At 55.2% G+C, this 20,892-nt stretch overlaps 2 protein-coding genes across 3 annotated transcripts; both read left to right on the forward strand.

Annotated features, from left to right (window-relative positions):
* The first annotated feature begins 2,623 nt into the window (after positions 1-2,623).
* Positions 2,624-13,190, forward strand: MLEC (malectin). Of its 2 annotated transcripts, XM_027470107.3 has the most exons (5): positions 2,629-2,886; positions 4,644-4,822; positions 6,214-6,390; positions 6,556-6,613; positions 7,306-13,190. In XM_027470107.3, the coding sequence occupies exons 1-5, from the start codon at positions 2,682-2,684 to the stop codon at positions 7,533-7,535; spliced, it is 849 nt and encodes a 282-aa protein (XP_027325908.3). In that variant the 5' UTR covers positions 2,629-2,681; the 3' UTR covers positions 7,536-13,190. The 2 variants fall into 2 exon arrangements, with proteins under 2 accessions (XP_071880269.1, XP_027325908.3); XM_072024168.1 differs by lacking the exons at positions 6,214-6,390; positions 6,556-6,613 and having other exon boundaries at positions 2,624-2,886.
* Positions 13,191-14,417: 1,227 nt separating this feature from the next.
* UNC119B (unc-119 lipid binding chaperone B) lies at positions 14,418-20,812 on the forward strand. The gene is made up of 5 exons (XM_027470108.3): positions 14,418-14,685; positions 15,144-15,257; positions 15,774-15,885; positions 16,118-16,290; positions 17,193-20,812. The coding sequence occupies exons 1-5, from the start codon at positions 14,475-14,477 to the stop codon at positions 17,303-17,305; spliced, it is 723 nt and encodes a 240-aa protein (XP_027325909.1). The 5' UTR covers positions 14,418-14,474; the 3' UTR covers positions 17,306-20,812.
* The last annotated feature ends 80 nt before the right edge of the window (positions 20,813-20,892 follow it).

Genomic DNA, 20,892 nt, shown 5'->3' on the forward strand with positions numbered 1-20,892 from the left:
GTGGAGCCTGGGTGTCCGTGTGAGAGGCGGCGGGGCTGGGGGAGAGGGGCTGGGCCAGATGGATACCGGGGCATCTACTGGGGTCTGGGGACGAATCCATGGTGCAGGACGTGGAAACAAAGCTGGCCATGAAGCCTGCAGCTGGGCTCTGCCCTGCCTTCTGCTGGCCCCGTGCCGAGGAGCCTGGAGGCGAGGGCAGCATGGAGGGCCCCCACCCCTCCTCCCCACCCCTTCGGCCTTGGGGTAAGGAGCAGTGGGAGGAATGGCGTGGAGTGGGGCTGGGTGGGAGGGGGACAAGCAGCAACAGCCAAACCTCCCTTTCCAGACTGTTTCGAACACCGCTGTCAGCGTATGCACAGAGCGGGGCCGTGCTGCAGGCTCTGTGCTGTAATGCTGCGGCTCCATCCCACCGGAGAGTGCTGCACCTGCCTGCAGCAGCGACCAGGGCAGCAGCGTCCATGCCCTACGTGCTGGTTCCAGACACAGTCCCCCCTTTCACCAGGATGCTCACAACCTCCCACTCCCTTCCCCTACCCCACTGGACCTGCAGTCGCCCCTTTTCCCTATGCAGTCCCAGTCACAAGTCACCGGGACTAATTTCTGCTCGGCTTCGAAAGGCATCAGCGTTTCTGTGGGTTCCACGGTGTAAATGGGAGTTGTTTTCCTCTCAGTTGCCTTCTTCCTTCAACTCGGAGATAAGGGACCGATATCCTTCTGCTTCCTTCATCTCAGATCTCGCACTTCCCAGGTTCCTCTCACATTCTCTGGTCCCACAGATCCGTGTCCCCAACAAGGACTTTCTCTTCTGCTTTGCCGTTGCTGTGCCAGGCAGCGCAGCTGCAGCAGCGACTGATATCCCAGCAGTGGGAAAACTGTGGTTCTCTTAGTGTGTGTGTGTAGCTGTGTTTGCACAGCCGTGTGCGTTGGGCAAGGTCTGTGTGTGCACACGTGAAGGCAGGGAGCGCAGGTAGGTACCTGTGAGCGCAGCAGCAGCAGGGTTTATTTGCAAGTTGGGTGCATGCGGGCTCTGCACCTCTCCTTGTGTAGCTGGCCCACTCTTAGAGCCAAGAAATTGGAAAATGTGTATTTACAGCTCTCTGTATTTATGGGTACAGCAGCTCAGGAGAGCAGGGCAATAAAACTGGGCAGAGTCCTGCTGCCTGTGCTCACCCCGGGGAGGGAGCAGGGCCTGTTGGGCCTGTGCCTGCCCCGGGCAGTGCTTGCACACCAACTGCTCTGCCTACAGCCGAGCACTTGAGGGGCTGCCCTTTCCCATCCGTGCTCCCTGCGTTTGCAGCCTGGCAGAGCCGTGTTTGTCCTCCCAAGAAACGGGGACGCCGGTGTTAGGGGAAGGGCGGCCACAGGGCACCTTGGTGCCATATCAGAGGCAGCCCTGGAGCCACAGCTGCTTTCAAGGAAAGCTGAGCCTGTTCCAAATGAGCCCTGGCTGCTTTCTGCCAGTTTTTGCGGTGACACTGAGCAGGTCACACAGGGCAGATCTCCCGGCTCTGTTTTTTCCTCCAGCAGAAGCTCTTGCTGCAAGCCTGGCTTTATTTGCATAAGAAAACCCGAGTAATCCCAGGGAGTTTTACTACTTTCTTGTGCTGGCAGGGTCAGAGATTAGAGCTCCAATCTAAATAATCTAATTCCAGAGATAATCCTTTTGCTCTCCTCTTCAAACCCCTACCAGGGAGGCTTCCAAAGAGCTCCAGGCAGCAAGGCAGAGCGGGGCGGCCAGGAACCGGCCCCCATAGCGCTGTGGGGTCAGGAGCTGGCCTAGGGGGTGGGAGGACAGCCCCGAGCCTCCCAGCGGTGGGTTACTGGTTCCTGTAAGCAGCGGGTTACTGGTTACTGGGGCTGGTTACTGGTGCAGATGTGGCCTCAGCGGGTCGGTGACAGGGAGCGGGTGTCCAACCCGTGGGTGCTTGGGGCACTGCGGGGGAACCCTCACTGGGGCAGGATGAGGGGGAAGGGGCTGAAGTTGCACCAGGGGAGGTTTGGGTTGGGTGTTGGGAAGAACTTTACTGGGAGGCTGTGAGGCACTGGGATGGGCTGCCCGGGGACGTGGTGGAGTCCCCAGCCCTGGAGGGCTTTAAAGCCGTTCAGATGTAGGGCTCAGTGCTGTGGGGAGGACTGGCAGGTGGCAGCTCAGAGGCTGCATCTGGGAGGTCTCCCCCAGTCCCTGACGGGGACCCGGGCACAGCCCCGGGGCCGCCCCTGAGGCAGCGGCCGGGCCCCCCCCTCCTCCCGCCCCGCCCCCCCCGCCCGTTGCCCCGGCAACCCGCCCGGCTCCCCGCTTCCCGCCGCCATCCCACCCTGCTCCGCGCGCCGGCCGCGCTGGAGCTCCCCGATTGGCGGAGCGCCCCGGGTGGGCGGGGCTCCCGCACCGTGTGGGCGGGGCTCTCCGCGCCGCGGCTCTGCGGGGCAGCCTCGCCCCCTTCCCGCCGTCCCCGCGGCCGCTCTGCCTCCCCCCTCTCCCATTGGCTGCCGCCTCATGAATATGCAAAACCACCCCTCCTCCGCCCAATCCCGCGCGGGCGGGGCGTTAAGATATTCACGGCGGCGCGCTCCCATTGGCTAAGACGCGGCCCTCCCCGGTGGCGGCGGGACCGCGGCCGGGCGCCCCCTGGCGGCGGCAGGAAGGGGCGGGCGGGCGGCGGGCGCGGCGCCGGGAGCCCGGGATGGGGGGCGCGGGGGCGCCGCTGCCGCTGTCGGGGCCGCTGCTGCCGCTGCTGCTGCTGCTGCTGGCGGCCGGGCGGGTGCGGGGCGCGGCGGGCGGCCTGGCCGACAGCGTCGTGTGGGCCGTGAACGCCGGCGGGGACGCCCATGTGGACGTGAACGGCATCCACTTCCGCAAGGACCCGCTCGAGGGCCGCGTGGGCCGAGGTGAGGGCACCGGGAGGGGGGGGGGAACCGGGGCGGAGGGACCGGGGGGGGGGAGCGCTGCCCGCGGGGCTTGTCCCTGCCCGGTGCGGCTGCGGAGCTCGGCCGGGAACGGGAGGGAGCAGGGGGTGCAGCAGGGCCCCCCCCGGCACGCTGCGGTGCCCCCTGTGGGTGCAGCTCCCCGCGGGGCCGGGCACACGGAGGGGACTGCGCCCCTCGGGGCCCTGCCTCCTGCCCGGGGTTTTCTTGCACCTTGGTCCTGCTCCTGCCTGGGCGCTGTGTGCTGGGCACGGCTCGGCCCCGCTCAGCCGCCCCGAGCACGCCCCGTGCTGTGGAGCCCAGCTCACAGCCACAGCTCTGCGACGTGGCCGCCGGCTCTTCCTCTCCAGGTACCCCCGCGGCTATTCACGGGCTCTCTTCACACTCAGGCTTCCCTCTGACAGGAGCTGACTCTGGGGGAGCCTCGAGCTCGGTATCGCTGTGATCTGGCCCGAAATGTGCGGGTGGGAGGCCAGGTTCAGCCCCTCGCCCGCTGTGTCTCTGCTGCTCACAGCCTCCGCTCTGTGCCCTGGTTTGAGTGGTAAGGAGCAGCTGTGTGCAGCACCGCCTGAGTGTAGTGTGAAACAGGAGACTGAGAGCTGGTGTTAATTTCCTCTCGCTCGTTTGCCTTGGCTCCATCTTCAGCAGTGTGTGCCGGGCTGGTGGTTCCTGCTTTGTCTTGGCCGGTGCCGTGTCTGTTCCCATGGAAATAGGGGTGGAAATGGCAAGTGTCAGCGGAGAACTTGGTCGGGATCAGCTCCTGAGTGGAGTGCCGGTGGGCAGAGGGTGTTCGCTGCGCCCTGCTTGGTGGGGGATGGAGCCTGAGCTCTCAGGGCACGCACCGGTTTGCACTGGGGCAGTAACCCTGACACAACAGGATGCCACGGCAGGGTGAGACCTTCTGAGGGCTGCTCGAGAGGTGGCAAATAAGTGAGCAAGAAGGGGCAACACCTGAGAAAATAACCGAAATCACACACAAAAAAAAAACAAATCTATTTGGTTGTACTGCTTGGGCTCTTCTTGGGGCTCTACAGGTACCTGCAGATGGTGCCCATTGCAGCTGGGTGGCTGATGGAGCTGCTGCTGCTCCTGAAGCCCTCGTGTACCCTCCTGCATTCTTTTCCTGTCTTCCAGCTGATGCGTACTGCGTGGTTGTGGTGAGAAGAGGGGGGTTTCATAAGATCTATGCAATGCTTTTCTCCCTTCTGCCACCCCCCAAGGTTTTCGCTGAAGGAGCGCACGTCTCCAAAACCCAATGCCGTTGCCTCCTGACTTCAGATGTGCTGAATGAATGAGTCCAGTCAGTTCTGAAGTGACTGCTTTGGTTTTGCACTCAGAGTTTGTACTTTGGAAACGTTGTAAAAATATTCCAGGCGTTTTTCCTCTTTGAAGCAGGAGTCCAGGGCCAAGTCCGTTGGCTCTGTGCCCTGTTTGTGAAACCAAGTCTTCTTTTTGAAATGGTGCGAGTGAGTTTGCTCTCTCTTAGGCTGCAGCAGGCCCAGACCTGCTTTTCTACAAGACCCAGGTTCTGGGATTTTGGCTCTCTCTGCTCCTCCAGTAGTGCCTCCTCCTGGTCAGACCCAGGGCAGAAGAGAGGTCTTACTGGGGCAGCAAGTGCTAAGGCCATGGTGGGAGTTAGGCACATAGGAGTAACTCAAGTGTCCCTTCCGTGTGCCTCACCAATTAACTGTTCCTCTCGCTGTTTTGTGCTTGAAATCCAGCTTCCGACTATGGCATGAAGCTGCCGATCTTGCGGTCCAACGCGGAAGATCAGATTCTGTATCAGACGGAGCGTTACAACGAGGAAACCTTTGGCTACGAAGTTCCCATCAAGGAGGAGGGTGACTACGTGCTGGTCTTGAAGTTTGCAGAAGTGTATTTTGCACAGTCTCAGCAGAAGGTAAGCAACTGCTCCGTGCCACTGAGTTTTACTGACTCTGATGCAAATTCCTGGCTGAGCCTGCATGCTCAGGCTGCCTCTGCTGCTTTGCATAGAGAGGTGTGAGGTGAGGCACCAGTGGTCAGCTTCATCACAGAGCTCTGAAGGGGGAGGTCTGGAACCTGGAGCTCTCTTTCACATTACAAACACACATTTGGCTTGGAAAACTGCATTACAAAGGAGTGTTCACACGAACAAACACAGGCACCTCTGCATGACTTGCATTAAAGTCTTAGGATCTGTTTAGGCTGCGCTGTGTTTGAGAAATGTTTTTACCTTTCTCCTGGCCACTGGCTCCTGATGCAACTGCATGCCTGTGCCGGAACAAGTATTGCACACACTGAGTCAGGGAAGTGGTCTGGGTAAAATAAACTACTCAAAACAATCTTTACAAATGTAATAAAACTTTATAATGGTTCAAACTGACCGTGGAAGCACAGAGATAAATTCAACCCTCGTTATAGCTCTTTAGAGATAAATAATCCTTGCCTACTTTTGAAATCCCTCCTGTACAGACATGGAAGCAGCAGAACAAAGAACCCAAAGCCCTGTGATAAATTGGGAGAGAAGTGGTGTGTGGTTTGGTCTGGCTTTCCCCCACTCAGTCAGCTGCTTTAGAGCCCTGCTTCTTAAACCGGGTGCCACCTTCCTGCCAGAGAAGTACTTCTGGGAACAGAACTGGTGGGGCTGGCTTACAGATTGGATGCAAAAAACAATCACAGATTAGGCTGAAGAGCTGAGGCATCTTTGGCCGAGTTCTTCTTCATGTGGTTCTGCTGGGATTCCCCAGGTGCTGAGCGAAGTTTGAGTCATTATGGCCCCGAGGAGGACTTTCACTTTGAATTCAGATGTGGTTAGCAGTTCAGCATTTTGCCTCCTTCAGCCCCTGCATCCTGTCAATAGCTTCACCGAGTGCTTCCTGTTCCCTGCTTTGCTTCAGGCAGTTCGTTAGAAACGGCCCAACTCCCTCGCTGTGGTGTGCCGCATCCTCCCCGGGGTGGTAGGAGCAGGCCCTCAGCCAGTAGGTGTAAAGTTGTGGAAGAAAAGCACAAATAAAACAGCAGATTTGGTCTGTCCTCAGTGCTGAACGGCGGGCGTGGGAATTATGTTGAAGGTACGAGGCAAATTTCAGGGTCTTTGAAAGCAACCTTAATGCTTCAGTGTCCTTTTCTGGCTGCTTCTGGCCTCTGAATCCTCCCCAGGGGAGTGGAGCATGCGTGGTGGTACAGTGTGCGTTGCAATGCTCTCTTGTTCTGGGTGCAGAACAAGCAGAGACCTTTCCTTTTCTGTTCCCTTTTCAACTGCTGCCTGCCTGAATCCGTTCTGACAGTGTCATTCCTTCTGCCCCGAAGGTTTTTGATGTTCGCTTGAATGGCCACGTAGTGGTGAAGGACTTGGACATTTTTGACAGAGTTGGACACAGCACAGCTCACGATGAGATCATTCCCATGAGCATCAAGAAGGGGAAGCTGAGTGTCCAGGGAGAGGTTTCCACGTTCACAGGAAAGCTCCACATCGAGTTTGTAAAGGTAATAAGGCTTCGCTGGTCAGAGCCCCGAGATTCCTTTTCCCCTTCATCCCCAGCCGTGCGATGTGGCTGTGTGCTGGGGGAGGAGAGGTGGTGGGAGGTGGGGAGATCATTTCTTCTGTCATTATTTTGTGTGCTCACTGATTTCCTTCTTCGCTTTCTCTAGGGCTACTATGACAATCCGAAAATCTGTGCCCTGTATATTCTGCAAGGAACAGTGGAAGGTGAGCTGCGTTCCTGAGCCAGAAGGCTCCTTCCCCTTGGAGAGAGCTCCTTCCCCTTGGAGAGCAGCCTGTTGCTTCTCAGACCATGAGATCATAGTTCCTGCTGACCCACCTCTGCCAAAACCGTTTCTTTTTCAGCAAGTTCCCACAGGGTGCAGTTGCAGAATGAGATAGGTGTCAGTGTTTTCCTACCCTGTAAGCGCACAAAGCTGCGTCATTGGCAGAATGAGTAGTGTGAATTTGGTTCAGGGCTTCCTGAGTACGGAGTAGAGAAGGGAACATGTCTGGTCAGTCTTGGGTTATAGCTGCAGATGAATTCCCTCTGGCCTCAGTTGTCAGCAGTGGCCCTGCAGACAAGTAATTTATGGAGCTCTTCTAGCTGGTGGTTGTGTTTCTTACCTGGAGCTTTGTTTTGCTTCCTCAGCTCTGAAGACGAGGCAGTGTTGGTTTTTTCTCAGATCTCAGTTCCTCTGGTAGCACAGTCCTCGCTCTTTCAACCTCTGCAAGTCTGTGCTGGAGTTGGAGCCCCTTTAGCTCCTGGGGCAGTTTGAGGATCCCTGTGACTGGTGTTCAGTTTGCCTTAGCAGTGTTCAGGGATCGCTGAGTGCTCTGTACCTGGTGTGTGTGTGCGGTGGTTGGGAAGGGGGCTGATTTCCTGGGTTTATCCTGCAACCTTTGGTCTTGTTCACCAGATGTTCCAAAGCTACAGCCACACCCAGGTCTGGAGAAAAAAGAGGACGATGATGACGAGGATGAATATGACGATGGCTCCAGCGTTAAAAAACAGGCAAATAAGAACCGGGTTCAGTCAGGCCCACGCACACCAAACCCCTATGCCTCGGACAACAGCAGCCTCATGTTCCCTATATTGGTGGCCTTTGGTGTCTTTATTCCTACCCTCTTCTGCCTCTGCCGGTTGTGAGAGCAAAGCCCCACAGAGCATCAGCCGAGGGGCTGGGAGGGAAGGAGTTGGACCAAACACGGTTGCTTTCAATTTCTCCATACTGTTCATAATTTAAGGAAAAAAACAAAAAAAAAAAAAGGTGATTCATTTGGAATGAATAGCAGGTCCGGGTAAGAGGAAGCTTACCTTCCCCCTGCCAGCAAGCAGCGAGGCCCTCACCTTCCCCTTCGCCATGTGCAGCCTCTGATCCTCCCCGGGGCATCCAAGAGCAAACTGAGTCCTGGCTGTGTACTGGGCTACTGGAAGCTGATGCTAGCGGTCCTGGGCCATGTCCCACGCTGAAAGAAAGCCACGTGCTGCAAGATCTCTGCGTCGCTGGGTGGAACACGGTTCTCTAAGCAGGGACGCAGCTCGTGAAACGAGGCCTGGGTGCACATCTTGTCCGGGAGCCTGGAGGTGTTGTGGTGCTGTTGGGTGACCGACGACCGTGGAGGACAGAGGCTGGTTCTTCAGCATCTCCCTGAACGTGCAGCACGATGTATGGTACTCGCCTGCATAAAGACACCGAGACTCCAGCTGGCTGCTCAGCCTCTGGGGGGACCTTTCCCTTCCTGAGGGTGCAAGCTGTGCCGGGAGCAGAGGGATTTATCTGGCCTGATGTGCTGCACCAGCTGGGAGAGACTTTCCTAGCCTGACACTTGTAATGTTAGAGCCGTGGCCGAGGGATTCCGATGTAGCCTGCAGGAGGCTGGCGCCTGCGTCTGATCAGATGCACTTGTTTTCTGTATTGATTATGGCTTTTGTTTCCTTTAGTATCTTTTTCTTTTCAAAGGTTCGTTTTAAGCCCAGTTCCTTGTTTTGCCCTTTTTAGCAAGCGACCTGTCCTTCCGAAGAAGCTGAGAAGCAGAAGGCCTAAAGAGGAGCTTCTTGGTCCTTGAGCTCCCTGCTCCGTGCAGAGAGGGGCAGCTCGGTGTGTGCTCCTGCGAGCTCTCACTCCCTGCTGCTCCCACCAGGCCTGCCTGCGGTGGTGAGAGGTGCAGAGCCATCAGTGTCTGTGTGATTGTGCATTATCGAGGGGCAGGTGTCTGACATTTCAGTGCTGTAGCACAAGCTGCTTTGTGGCTCTCCGGAGACCCGGAGGCAGGCAGAGCGCTGCAGACGAGGCCCTTCGGTTTCCCCGGTTGCCTGGTGACAGGCTGGCCAGCCGGGTCACCCGCTGTCCCCCAGGGGAGATTTCTGCAGGAGGTTTCTGTTTCCACGTGCAGAGGCTGAGCAGAGCCCTGAGAGCCCTCATGGCACCTTCCAAGGAGCTGCCTTCCCGTGCCCTCAGCCGCTGTGCTGAGCGCTCCTGGCTGGTGGCAGGGAGAAGGATTTGGCCCAGGTAGGGTCAGCTTCAGTCCTGGTGAGCTTCACCTCGTGCTGGCTGGATCTCACAAGTGTTCTTTTCACCTGGTGCTGCTGCTCCTCCCTGCACCTGACTTTCCTAGGGGTTGTTCTTGGGTTTGTTCTGCAGCAGCTCAGCCTTTCTTTGAGCTGAGAGTGGTCGGCAGCATTTGAGCTGAGCCTTCCTGCTCTGCTGGGCCCAGCAGCTGAAGCCTTTGTTTCTCCCTAACCCTCGAGCCGCGATACAAGCAGGGCTCACGGGTCCTGAAACAGGAGCTGGGGGAGGTGTCACCGTGCTGGTATCTGCAGCAGTGGCACTGAGCTTTCTGATAGCATTCATCGCTGCTCTGGGCCTGGCCATAATTCTGAGGGAGCTAAAAAGCAAGCTGTTGAACCTTAATTAGCTTCTCTCCAATTACACAAGTGCTAACAGCCAGGGTTTGGGAGAAGTGGGTCGCTGCCACGCTGGAAGGAAAAGGCAAGTTTTAGAGAGCAGATCTTAAGAACAAACCCTAGGATGAAAAGGCTTGAGGTTGTCTGCTTCATCTTCCAGCTGCTGTTAAAATCCAGGTGCTTACAGAAGCCTTCAGCACGAGCTCCGTGTTGTTTAGTGACAGTGCCTGCAAAGATCTCCCCGGTGTTTTTTGGGTTACTCTAACTGGAGCACAGAGACATGTAGATCTTTATCAGTTTGAGAAGCATAAACTGCCCTACTTTGTTAAGCAAAGAACCTGGCTTTGAAAGCAGGCTCCTCTGTAAGGAGGTGTTCTCCTCCAGGCCTTTTAGGTTGCTTTTTTTTTTTTTTTTGAGCATCCTCAAAGCAAGGAATCACTCAGCTTCTTGTGGCTTACCCAGTAATCTCCACAGCTTGCACAGCATGAGAGGAGGGGTGTGCGTGGAGGTGTCCAAGTCTTCTAGGGTGGCTTCTGCCTGCCTCTCCTGGCAGCCAGGGCACCTCTTTGGTGCCACCAGCACCCTGAGGCGAAGCTGTGCAGGGTTTGGTCTGTAGCCTTCTAGTTTCTCAATTCAGATGAATTTGTCTCATTTGAATAAGAATAGGGAGGAGAAATAGTTCAGTCTTGGCTTCGGTTTAGTCGTTTTGGCTCTGATTTTTGCGTTTTTGTCACTGCTGCAAAGCTGATGCTAGCTCTCTGGGTGACTGGGGCATTCCTGCCCCCGTGATGGTGCTGGGAGCAGTTTTCTTTGTCCCCTCTGCCAGGTTTGACTCGGGAGGAGCCTTCGAACAAAGCCCATGAGTACCCAGGGGGGCGCAGGATAACCCGTCAGCACCTCGCTGGGAGCGGTGTGCTCAGGCTGGCTGCCCTCGTCATCTGCCTGGCACCTGCAAGGCGGCCAGATGGGTGGAAGGAAGTACCTGGCTCTTAAAGTAGACATTTGGGTTGGCTGTGAGCTTCCAGCGCAGGTGTTTGAGGGAATATCCGAGGCAGTGTTTAGCTGAAGCCAGTTAGACATGAGCCTGGCCGTGCTCTGTTGCCTCCAGCCAGCAGCAGGCGGCTGAAGCGTGAGTCCCTGGGTCAGGACAGAGCCCGGCTCAGTGCTTGGAGCACTTGGTGTAGAGAGGGGCAGGTAGGGCAATGTGAATAAAGCTTCCCCTTAATAAAGGGGAGGCAACGCTGTTGGTCATGTTCTGAGCCTGGATCCAGCCTCAGGGCAGTGCTGCTTTAATTTCCCTTCATCAGCCCCTGCGTTCCCCCACGGGCGTGCAGGGGCGCAGCTGGCAGTTGTCTCGCTGTGCTCTCAGCTTCCATGTCTTTAGGCCAGGCCATTGTCCATGTCTGTGTGCGAGGCTGAAACAACAGCTCTGACCCTTCTGAGTATCCCAGGTGGCAGGGAGCAGAAAGCCAAATGAATTCCCGTCTTTTTGGTGCCTTTGTGTCGGGCTTTGAATAAAAGTCCATTTGAAGAAGCTTCTCTTTTTAAGGAGCTTCTGAGTTTTTGTGTTGTGTTTTTGTTTTGTTTTGTTCTGTTTGTTTTATCCCCCCAAGGGACAGGCGTTCCCTGCCCCTGTGATCAGCTGGGGACTGTCTCGCTGTCCCTTGGTGCCAGCTCTGGAGGTCACAGCTGAAGCACAGAACTGCAAGCGAGTATCTTTGGTGCCAGCCCTTGGGGCCAGTGGAGGAAAAAAAAAAACAAAAAACAAAAACATTGCAGGGAACAGAAGAACTGGAAGGGCTCCTTCAGGTCTGGTCTCCCCCAGGCATCTCCTGAAGGCAGGACGGAGAATTGCAGACAGCCTGGTGCCTGCGTGTCTGTGCAGCTGGGAGCAGGGTGAGTCACAGCTGGGTCCTGGTAGTCGTGGGCTGTGTAGGGCTGCTGCGTGCTGAGCATGGCTGGGGGTCCTGCTCCCCAAAATCACCTGCCGAGGGCTTCTCCTGCACCGTTGGGGTCTGAACAGGGAGCAGGAACCTGCGCTTTGTCCCTTGGTCTTCCTTTAAGTTGAAATTGCAACAGCCAGGGAGATGTGTTGGTGTTGGAAGCCGGGGTTGAACAGGCCTTTTGTTGGTGCAGGAGGAGGGGAGAGGAGCAGCAGAGCAGCTTCAGCCCTTGATGTGAGCCAGGTTCTGAGCAGCTGCAGAGTACCGAGTGTTTCAGGCTCTGTTTGGTGCCTAAATGTGGGAGAGCTCTGTCTGCTCCGTGCACTTATGTGGTAGGGAAGGAAATAATCCTTGCTGAGAGTCCAAGGGAAATGGGAGCTGGGCCAGCGCTGAGCTAATTTACCTACTGGCGCTTCTGCATCTCCGCAACAAATGCCAAAGTCTAATACAATTCAAGGATGCTTTTTTTAACGTCAGCCTGGTTGCACCAGTCTGGCTTCACTGGCTGGTCCCACGCAGGCTCGGCCGAGGGTTCTCAGCGGCACAAACAACGCTGGGCTGGGGCTGCGAAGGCTCAGACGAGGTTGTGTGGAAGAGGCCTCCCGTGCTGCAGCCCTGCTCCACGTGCTGGCCCAGCAGGGCTGGGGCACGTGCATCACCCTGGATCTGAAGGGATTCGTCCCAGGAGCGTCGTAGCAAGCACGTGGGAATGGTGCTGGGCTGGGTGGGAGCAGTGAAAGCAGGTCCATGTCTTCCGGGACTCTGGCTTGCTCAGAGTTTATTGCTGTATATTAAATACTATTTTTGGAGATTGGGGGGAAGGTGCGGGAGGGGGAGGGATGTGGCAGCGCTGTCCCTAGGCTGATCAGTGGGACGCTACTGCAGGTTATTGATAGGTTTTGATTTTTTTTTCCCAAAAAGTGCTTTATTTAAAAATAAAAAAAAAAAAAGGAAAAAAAAATGAACAGAAGTGCTTTCCTCCCTCCTAGAAACAGTGCTGGCTGATTAGAAAATGTGAATAATCTTTTGCAAACATCAAAGGTCTCTGCTAAAGAGTTTGTGCGATGGAGGTTTCAAGGCAAGGGGCAAAGTACGGCTTGAACCAGTTTAACTGGGGCGAGTGCGTCTCGGAAACACGAGATCCCTGCCCCGGAGTTGTTTGTAGTCGCATGCAGGGAGGATGTGCTCGCCTGTCCTACCGCGGCCGTTTGTCACACGGTAACAGCTCTTGGCTCCCATGCTGGAGCGAAACATTATCCGGAAACTCATTGAATTTGGACTGCTGTTTTGGGGCTTTCACGGGCGTTCAGGGCTTTCCCACTCCGAAACCAGCCTGCTCGGTGAAGCAACCCTGGAGAAAGGAAGAGCAGAGGCAAAGGATCTGCTCCTCGTGCCGGGAAGCAGTGGTCAGGACGGTGAGCTGCCGGCCTGGTTCAGCGGTAATGTTGGGGTGCCGTGGGTGTTGCATCCTTAATGTTGGAAGCTGGCCCCGAGACCTGTGCTCATGGCATCGAGGGCACGTCGCAAACTACTCGAAGCTGTAGGTCTGAGCTGTCTGTAAAGGCTGAAGCAGCGTGGGGAGGGATCCCCACCTGCGCTTGTCACCAGTACAAAGGATTTTGGAGGAGGATTTTTTTATTTTACTGTCCATTGCTTTGTGTTATAACAACTTGCAGTGACATTTTTTTTTTTTTTTAGTTTGTTTTGCAGCAAGCTTGGGCCCTGGGTGAAAAGCACAGATGTCTATTTCTGATTGCATTGGCTTTGCAGAGACTTGTTTTGGGGAAAAGATGGGTGTGGGGGTGGGTTATTTTATTTTTGGTACACGGTAGCTGTTTTATTTTTTAATTTCCCCAGGATGTTTGGTTGAGGGAACGTTCTGAAATCTACTGTCTGGCAGTTTTAACCAGCAGTGTGCTAAAGGAAAATAAACAGAATTATATTGTCACTTGGACGAGGTGGTTGGTTTTCTGTCACTCTGGGGAAGGGGGGGAGCCCTCCTTGCCCCCTCAGCACCGCTGCAGCCCTGAGCTCGCAGCTGAGCCCCTGTCCCTGCTGCTCCTCGTCCCACACCGCCCTGCTGCCACCTCCCCGCCTGCTTGGGGCGATGGAGCATGACCTGCGCTGCACAACATCCTCCTGACAGCACTGCTGCTGCCCTCCTCGCCCCTTGTTCGCCTCAGGAGCACCAGAGATGCCATCTGCCTCTGAGCTGCCTTGGCTTGAGGTGATGGCAGGCAGAAGGGGCTATAGGTGGAGCAGAGGGAACGTGGCATGTTCCTGCCCTGGGTGCCGGATCCCAGCTGCTCTGAGGCACGAGGGACATTGGTCCTGTGCCTTTTCTGAGGCGCTGCCTGTGGCTGGGAGGGACCAAACCCACCTCAGCCAGGAGGATTTGGGAGCACTGACACGGAAAGAGCACTTTGTTGGCAATAGCTGCTTATGGGCAGCAGCAGCAGCCATCAGTACCCGCTGCTCTAAGCCTGTTTCCAGTCACCCCACACACATTCAGCGTTGGGCTCTGTGGGCTCGGTGTCCCCCCAGCCCCGCAGCCTCGGCACAGCACAGTGTGTGCTGCCGCTTCCTAGAAGGAGCAGGGCTCCCCGGAGGACAGAGGCCTCCTGTTCCCTGTAATTAACCCGCAGCCCTGCGGGATTCGGGCCCTGATTCAATTAACGAGATGCGGCTTCCCTCACGGCGAGGCCTGGGAGCCGCTTTGTGGGGGCCGGCTTGTGGTGCTGCTGGCCCTGTGCCAGGGAACCGGGGCCGTGCTGCCTGCTCGGTGGCTTTATTCTCCCACTCGGTTGGGTTTTATTTCCCCAGATAATTTTTATTTCCCTAGGTAACTCCAGGCTTTTCCGTGAGCCATGCCCCACTGCCATCCAGTTGCTGTGCACAGCCCTGGGATGGAGGGGCTCCCACCACAGGGGCAGGCACCCCGAGCCGGGCCGTACCGGGCCGAGGCCGCCCAGCAGGTGGGGAACCGGGACCGGGGCACCGGGACCGGGGCCGGTACTGCCTGGGGCGGATACACGGTGCCAAACGGCGGCGAGGCGGGGGTTACACACAGCCCCGCTCGGTCTCCCCTCCGGGCCGCGCACGCGGCGGGCCCTGCTTAGCTTCACGCCCCCTCGGCGTTGCTAGGCAGCGCCCGCGCCCTCTGACCCGCGCAGCGCCGCCCGCCGCTCCCATAGCTACCGCGGGCGGCGGCGGCCATCTTGGCGGCGGCGGCGGGGCGATGAGCGGCTCCAAGGCGAGGGCGGCGGCGGCGGCGGGGCCGGAGAAGAAGCCGCCGCCGGGCACCGGGGGAGCCCTCAGCCGCCTGCGGGGCCGCCGAGGCTCGGGGGACTCGGCGACGCGGCCGGGGGCGCCGTGGACTGAATCCGAGCTGCTGGCGCTGGAAACCGTCCGGCCCGAGCACGTCCTGGGGCTCTGCCGGGTGACGGAGAGTGAGTGAGGGCTGGGGGGGCTGGGGGCGCTGAGGGGCTGAGGGGCTCTGAGGGGATGAGGGGCAGCGCTCTGGGCCCCCCTCATGCTGCTCCGTGCCCCTCAGGCTCGGTGCCGCTGCTGTCTGGGGACCGGGGGTGCCGTCGCTTCATTGCCCGCGGCTCTCTTACAACTTTCAGAAAGTTGTGCGGGGTTTTTTTGTTGGTTTTGTTCTGGGATGCCGCTCTCTGCCTTTCTCTCCGGATTCCTTTCTTGCTCTGCTCCCTGGCACCTAGCGCGCTTTTGTTTCTTCTAGCCTCAGTTTTGTCCTGCTTGCCTGAAGCTTCTGAAAAGCAATTTGCAGCATGTATCTTAAGAGGCTAGTTAAAAAGAAAAAAAAAAAAAAAAAGGAAAACAGATTCCTTTACTAGTTACTCAGAGATCATTTGAAAGGCTATTCTGTGTTTTCTTTTTCTTCTAGATTATTTATGCAAACCCGAGGACAACATTTACAACATCGACTTCACCAGGTTCAAGATCCGGGACCTCGAGACTGGAACTGTGCTGTTTGAAATTGCAAAGCCTTCTGCTTCAGGTATGTTATCCTAACATCGCAAAGGGGCTAGAGGGACTCAGGGAACTGAGAAGCTGCAGTGCAGGGCTCATGCTAAGCAGAAAGGGCTTTCAGTATCCCTGGTGTCTAAATCCCTTTGCTTTACCTCAACACTGAGTTTTCCTCTGCTGTGGAGTTTCCTAGTTTTACCATAAAAATGTGATAGTAGTGTGATGGGGGGAAATATTATCAGCTGCGAATCTTCCCTTGTTGGCTGGGCAGGGCACAGAGTTTCTTACATGTGTTTTGGCAATTACTAGGGGGGATATCCTGTAAGATTGAGGGCGGTTTTAGCTCCGGAACCACCAAGGCTGAGCCAGCTGTCTTATCAGATCTTCTCTGTAGTTCTTAATGCTAGTGTGAGTCTCAAACCGTTTCTTAAATACCTTCACGTTCAATGCCTAAGTACTAGCAAGGCTGTCCTGATATTCCTGCTAGCCGGTATTACTTTACATGCATGCTGTTGGCGGAGTAACTCTGAGCTGGTGCATTTTCTAGAGCAAGACGATGAGGATGAAGATGACAACAGTGAACTTGACGCTAGTGCAGGCCGCTTTGTTCGTTACCAGTTCACCCCAGCGTTTCTTCGTCTTCGGACTGTCGGTGCAACGTGAGTAAGAGTTCATAGAGGGAAGAATGAGATGTTTATACAGTGTCTCTGGCGGTTTGTAACTAGAGTCAAAGGCTAGAGAGAACCCTTCTTGCACTTAGAATATCTAAGCATGTCTTTCTGGAACAATCTGTTGGATTCTTGTGTAGTCTTGGGTCAAAGGCTCTGTTCTTCTCAGTAGGAAGAGAGGAAAGTTCTCTTAGCTGTTTTTTTTCCTACTTTTGCCTTACAGAGTGGAATTTACAGTGGGAGAAAAGCCGGTGTCAAACTTTCGAATGATTGAGAGACATTACTTCCGAGATCGCTTGCTGAAGAACTTTGACTTTGATTTTGGCTTCTGCATCCCCAGTAGCAGGAACACATGCGAACACATCTATGAATTCCCTCAGCTCTCAGAAGACCTTAGTAAGTACCTCCCTCTCCGTCCTGAGCTGTTTTGTTTTTGTATGCATATATGCTCATTTTTTCCCTCTTGTTTTCCCTCTGCTTGTGCAAAGAGTTGTGACTGGGATGAAGGGACAGGGATAGGTAGATACACGTTCCTCATTTAGGCTGTGTTTAATCCTGAGTCACACATTTGTGCTGCGAATTCTCCACATTTGGAATGAAAGCCCAAGACAACCTGTACTGTCAAGTCACAGGCTGCAAGAACTGGTCAGTTACAGGGCTTCTGTGCCTAATGCCTAACAGAATAGTCCAGAAGGTAGGAAAGCCTTGAAGAAGGGTTCTCCCAGTAGTCACACGGCTGTTTTTAGCGCTTGCTTGTTACAGCTTGAGCCTCCAGCTTTGGAACAGATCTGGCTTTTCTCTGAGAGGTGTGTTTTTGAGCCGCCCAAATCTCTGCAAATACACATTGTGCGGGGTATGTTTGACCTCAGGGGGTGGATAGAGCAGGGGCGTGTGGTGTGGGCCCTTCTGTTGCTGCGGGAGGAGGCGCAGTGTTTGCACCTCCTCTGTGTACATGTGGGGAGTGCAGCCCCTTGCTTTTATTTGCAGATTGCAGCCTCTCTGCCTACAGACGATGATTGCTGCTTGCCTTAGCGGAGGCTCTGACAGTTTCCATGCCTTGTGAGAGATTACTCCACCCCTGTTTGTTTGCTTTTGGCAGTGCTTGTCCTGTGAATAGGAAGGGCAGGCCGGAGCCTTTGAAGCGTGCCCAGCAGAGTGGTTTGCTTCTCTTCCTTGGGTAGGGCAGAGCATCAGCCTGGTAAATCCAGCAGAGCAGCAGGGCCCTTTTTATTCTGACTTCGTGCTGCCCACCGGAGTGTGGCAGGCTGTTGAATGTAATTGAGCTTTCTCTTTCACAGTCCGCCTGATGGTTGAAAATCCATACGAGACCCGCTCAGACAGCTTTTACTTTGTGGACAACAAGTTGATAATGCACAACAAGGCCGATTACGCGTACAACGGAGGACAGTAACCGTGTGTGTCCGTGGATGCCGTGCTGCCGTTACCATTCCAGATGTCCAGGACCAGACTGGAGTTGTCGTCTCATGCAACAAGACTTCTTGTCAAACCTTTTTTCCTTGCGTGAGGGTGAACACACGAAGCAACGAAGACAGCTCCCAAAAGTAAAGGAACTCTCCCTGCAATGCTTCACTATCCACCATTCTTAACATATCCAGCCTCTGTCATTCTCCATTTCTGGATACCTTCTGGTACCCTGGTTAGGTTATGGATCAGAGGCACTGTTAGAAAACTATTGCTGTTACAGTTTTTATAGCTTAGGTTGCACTTTTAGTGCTTCTGATGTTTCACCTATTGGGTGACTACCCTCTTTCAAGAGGTCAGATTATTCGGGTAAGCTATTTCTTAGCAGGACAATTTGCCCCCTTCGGGTACCACTGACACCTGAAGAGCAGATCTCTTCTTCACTTGGATAGATCATCTCTTCCGTGCATAGTGGTTTAGTTTGTAGCATGGCTGAGGTTGCTTTTTAGGGTGCATCCCTATATTCTCCAGTGGGAAAGATAAAATAAGAGACTAATTCAGCTTCTGAGTGATGCAGGAATCTTCTTTCTATCTCCAGGGGTCTGAGCAGCCCCCTGGGAATGGCTCGATCTGTATTTTACCAGAGATGTCACTAGGGAGAAGAGATGGGGGGAAAAAGAGGCTTTATCCAGTTTGGTCGTTGAGTCAGTCTGACCGTATTTCTGTCTGAGCTTTTGCAAGCAAATTGCTGAATTTTGGAGCTCAAGGGTCAACCTTAGAGCTGAATTTAATCTCGGTATATTTATCATTTCTCTTGATTCCCCTTGTGTAGGTTTTTTAGCTCTTGCTACAGAATGTATTGGTTTTGGACCAATGGCACATTGTCAGTCTAGATGGGGTGCAGGGGAGGTGTTGGTTTAGTGGGGCTTAGAGGAGAAAGGGAGAATGGGGAAAATCACTTAGGAAGCAAAGCTTCCTAGGCTTCAATGTCGAGGTACTTTTATACCTTTTAAACCTGAATGTCAGAGGTGCTGGAAGGAGGGATGGTGCTGTTACCATTTGATTTGTTTCAGCTGAGGTACCAGCAGCTAAAAACCACAGGTCAAATTATTCAGTGTTACAGAGGGGGATCCTTAATGACCAAAACGTGAGAACTGGCATTCTCTTTGTAATTGTCGGAGTTCCCATCACTGCTTTGCCTACTTGGCTGCTTATTTATATTTGAGGAAGTCTCCTGCTGAGTTAGCGACTGCCAGACCAGAGGGTGTCTTCACAGCAGCGTTTGGGATCTGGCAATAGGAAGTAGCAGAGAGCTCTGCCTTCCCAGCAGCTGCGCTGGTGCCCAGCTCCTGACCGAGCAGAACCCCAGCGAGCAGAACCCTTCTCTGCTTGCTTTCTGGTTCGAGTCTGGCGGTTCTGCTGGGCTGGTCAGCCCTGCCTGCTGTGCGGGGGAGTTAAACTGTGTCTGGGCTAGAGACGCTTGCTGGTGTTAGTCCCACTCGTTCCCTGGGATAGCTGAAACCTAACCCCTTGGCAGATGCAGTCGGATACCTGCTGTGTTAAGGCTGATTTGCATAGGTTGTGTGTGAGCAGGATTAATTGGGGCGGGCATCACAGGCTGTTCGTGCGTAGACAGCACTAGGAAGCCGCTGCCTTTCCCTCACAGATTAATGATGGGAGCCTTGGCGTAGAGGATCAGCGAGCAGCAGCGTAAGCAGTGAGAGTATGTGGGGTGGCAGTCACGAAAGAATCTCCAGCTCTTGGGAAGGATTTTTAATTACGATTAACCACAACAAATGATCTGTTCTGGGTGGAGCATTAATCATGAGCAACCACAACAAATGCCTTGGGAATGTGGAGGGGCGAGGTCTGCGTGGCTGAAAGACGAAGAACAGTTGTGCTGCCATCACTCCCCTCCAGCATCTCCAAAGGCACCGAGGGGATCTTGGTTAGTTATTTCAGGGTTAGTACAGGTGGAGCTCGAGGTGCCTCCTGCAGCAGCTGTTTGGGCGGCCTCATGTCACGCTGCTGAGATGGGAAACTTTTGTTCTGCTGGAAGAATGTTTGTGACAAGGCAGAGCTGCCCAGAGGTGTGCTTTCCACCCCAAAGCATTCAGAGCTGCTCAGGTAGGGTCAGAGGAGGCCGCTAGCTGTTCCCAGGGCGTTTTAGCATATTGAGCTGAATTTTTATGTAGTATAAATCCAGGTGCCTTTCAACGTTCCTTTTATCTCGTTTTCTGTATGAAGCAAACTGCTTTTCTTATGGGTGTGACGTTTCCTGCCTGCTTTCCGTGTCCCCAAGTAAAGATACTTAGGGGAAGGCAGACTGGAGCGAGCAGCAGCAGTCACTGCAGAGGCAAACACCGACCGGTGCGAGCTGCGGGAGGCTGCGGGCGGCTCTGCGGGGCCGGGAGCGTTGCTCGGGCCGCGGCTGCCATCTGGCCGCTGCCTTGCGAAGTGCCACGGGCCAGCCTGAGCACCCTGCTGGTACGTACAGCGTGGGCGCTTGGAGGAAAGCTGATTCCTGTCTTAAGCAGTCATTACCTCAGCCGTGATGAGAAAAAAGCACCGAGGCAGCGGCTTTCCCACTGGTGAATGTATCATCTACTCAGCAATAAGGGAAGGAAAGCTGGAGGAAAGCAGGAGGCTTGCAGGCAGCGCTGGCATCCCTCAGTTTCTAGCTGGGTGCTTACTTTGCCAGATAGAAGGTCTTTGCCCAAAAAGCATGCTGCAGAAATAAGGCCCTACAAGAGGGCAACCCAGCACTGAAAAAGTTGATTGTAATCCAAAAGGTCAGGGACTTCTGCGCTCACCCCTGAGGTGGGGTGATGTCCTTGGTGAAGTGATCTAACAGCTCTAACAGCAGCTTCCTTCGGTTCCGTGCGCTCTGGTGCTGTAACGATGGAGCAAAGCTGCTCACGCCAGTGAGCCAGGAAGGGATTCTGCGGGCATCTCCCCCTTGGCAGGTGAACGGCCCCAGCCGGGCACTGACAGCGGGGGAGATGCTTCAGTGCCAGGCGGAGCTTGAGCACGGGGACAGGGACCTGCACAGGCAGCTTCATGGGTCCCTTGTGCCGAGCTGGAAGCAGAGGGCTGGGATCGTGCTGTGCTCTAACAAAGGGACCAAACCCACACATCCTAAACCTTGCCAGTGTTTGTCCTCTTAGGACCAGGACCTCTTTTACCTCTTTTTCACACTTCTGAGGCGAGTGCTTTGGACTCATGCCAGCGAACTTCCTGGACAGCTGTTTGGGGACTGACTGAGGAACACATGTACGCGTCACAGCTCCTGAAGGAAGGCGTCCCTGGTCCCGGGCTGGGCGCTGCTGTCCCTGTCCCTGCTTCCTCTGGGACCCGCCTTCCTCTGCGCGCTCTCCTGGGGATTTTCGAGGCTCCTCGCTGCTGGGGAGCACTGGCAGCAGCCTGCCCTCCGTGCTGGAGGACGTTTACCTGCTTGCCTGGGGGCTGGGGACGAATAAAGTGGTTTCGAGCTAGAGGTGGCTGCGGGAGGTGGCGGTGTCGGGGCGGTGCCGGCCGGGGGACGCTGAGCGCCCGGCTCGGGGCCCTGCGGGTGCC

This window comes from Anas platyrhynchos, chromosome 16 (genome assembly GCF_047663525.1).
Source record: "Anas platyrhynchos isolate ZD024472 breed Pekin duck chromosome 16, IASCAAS_PekinDuck_T2T, whole genome shotgun sequence".
Taxonomy (NCBI): domain Eukaryota; kingdom Metazoa; phylum Chordata; class Aves; order Anseriformes; family Anatidae; genus Anas; species Anas platyrhynchos.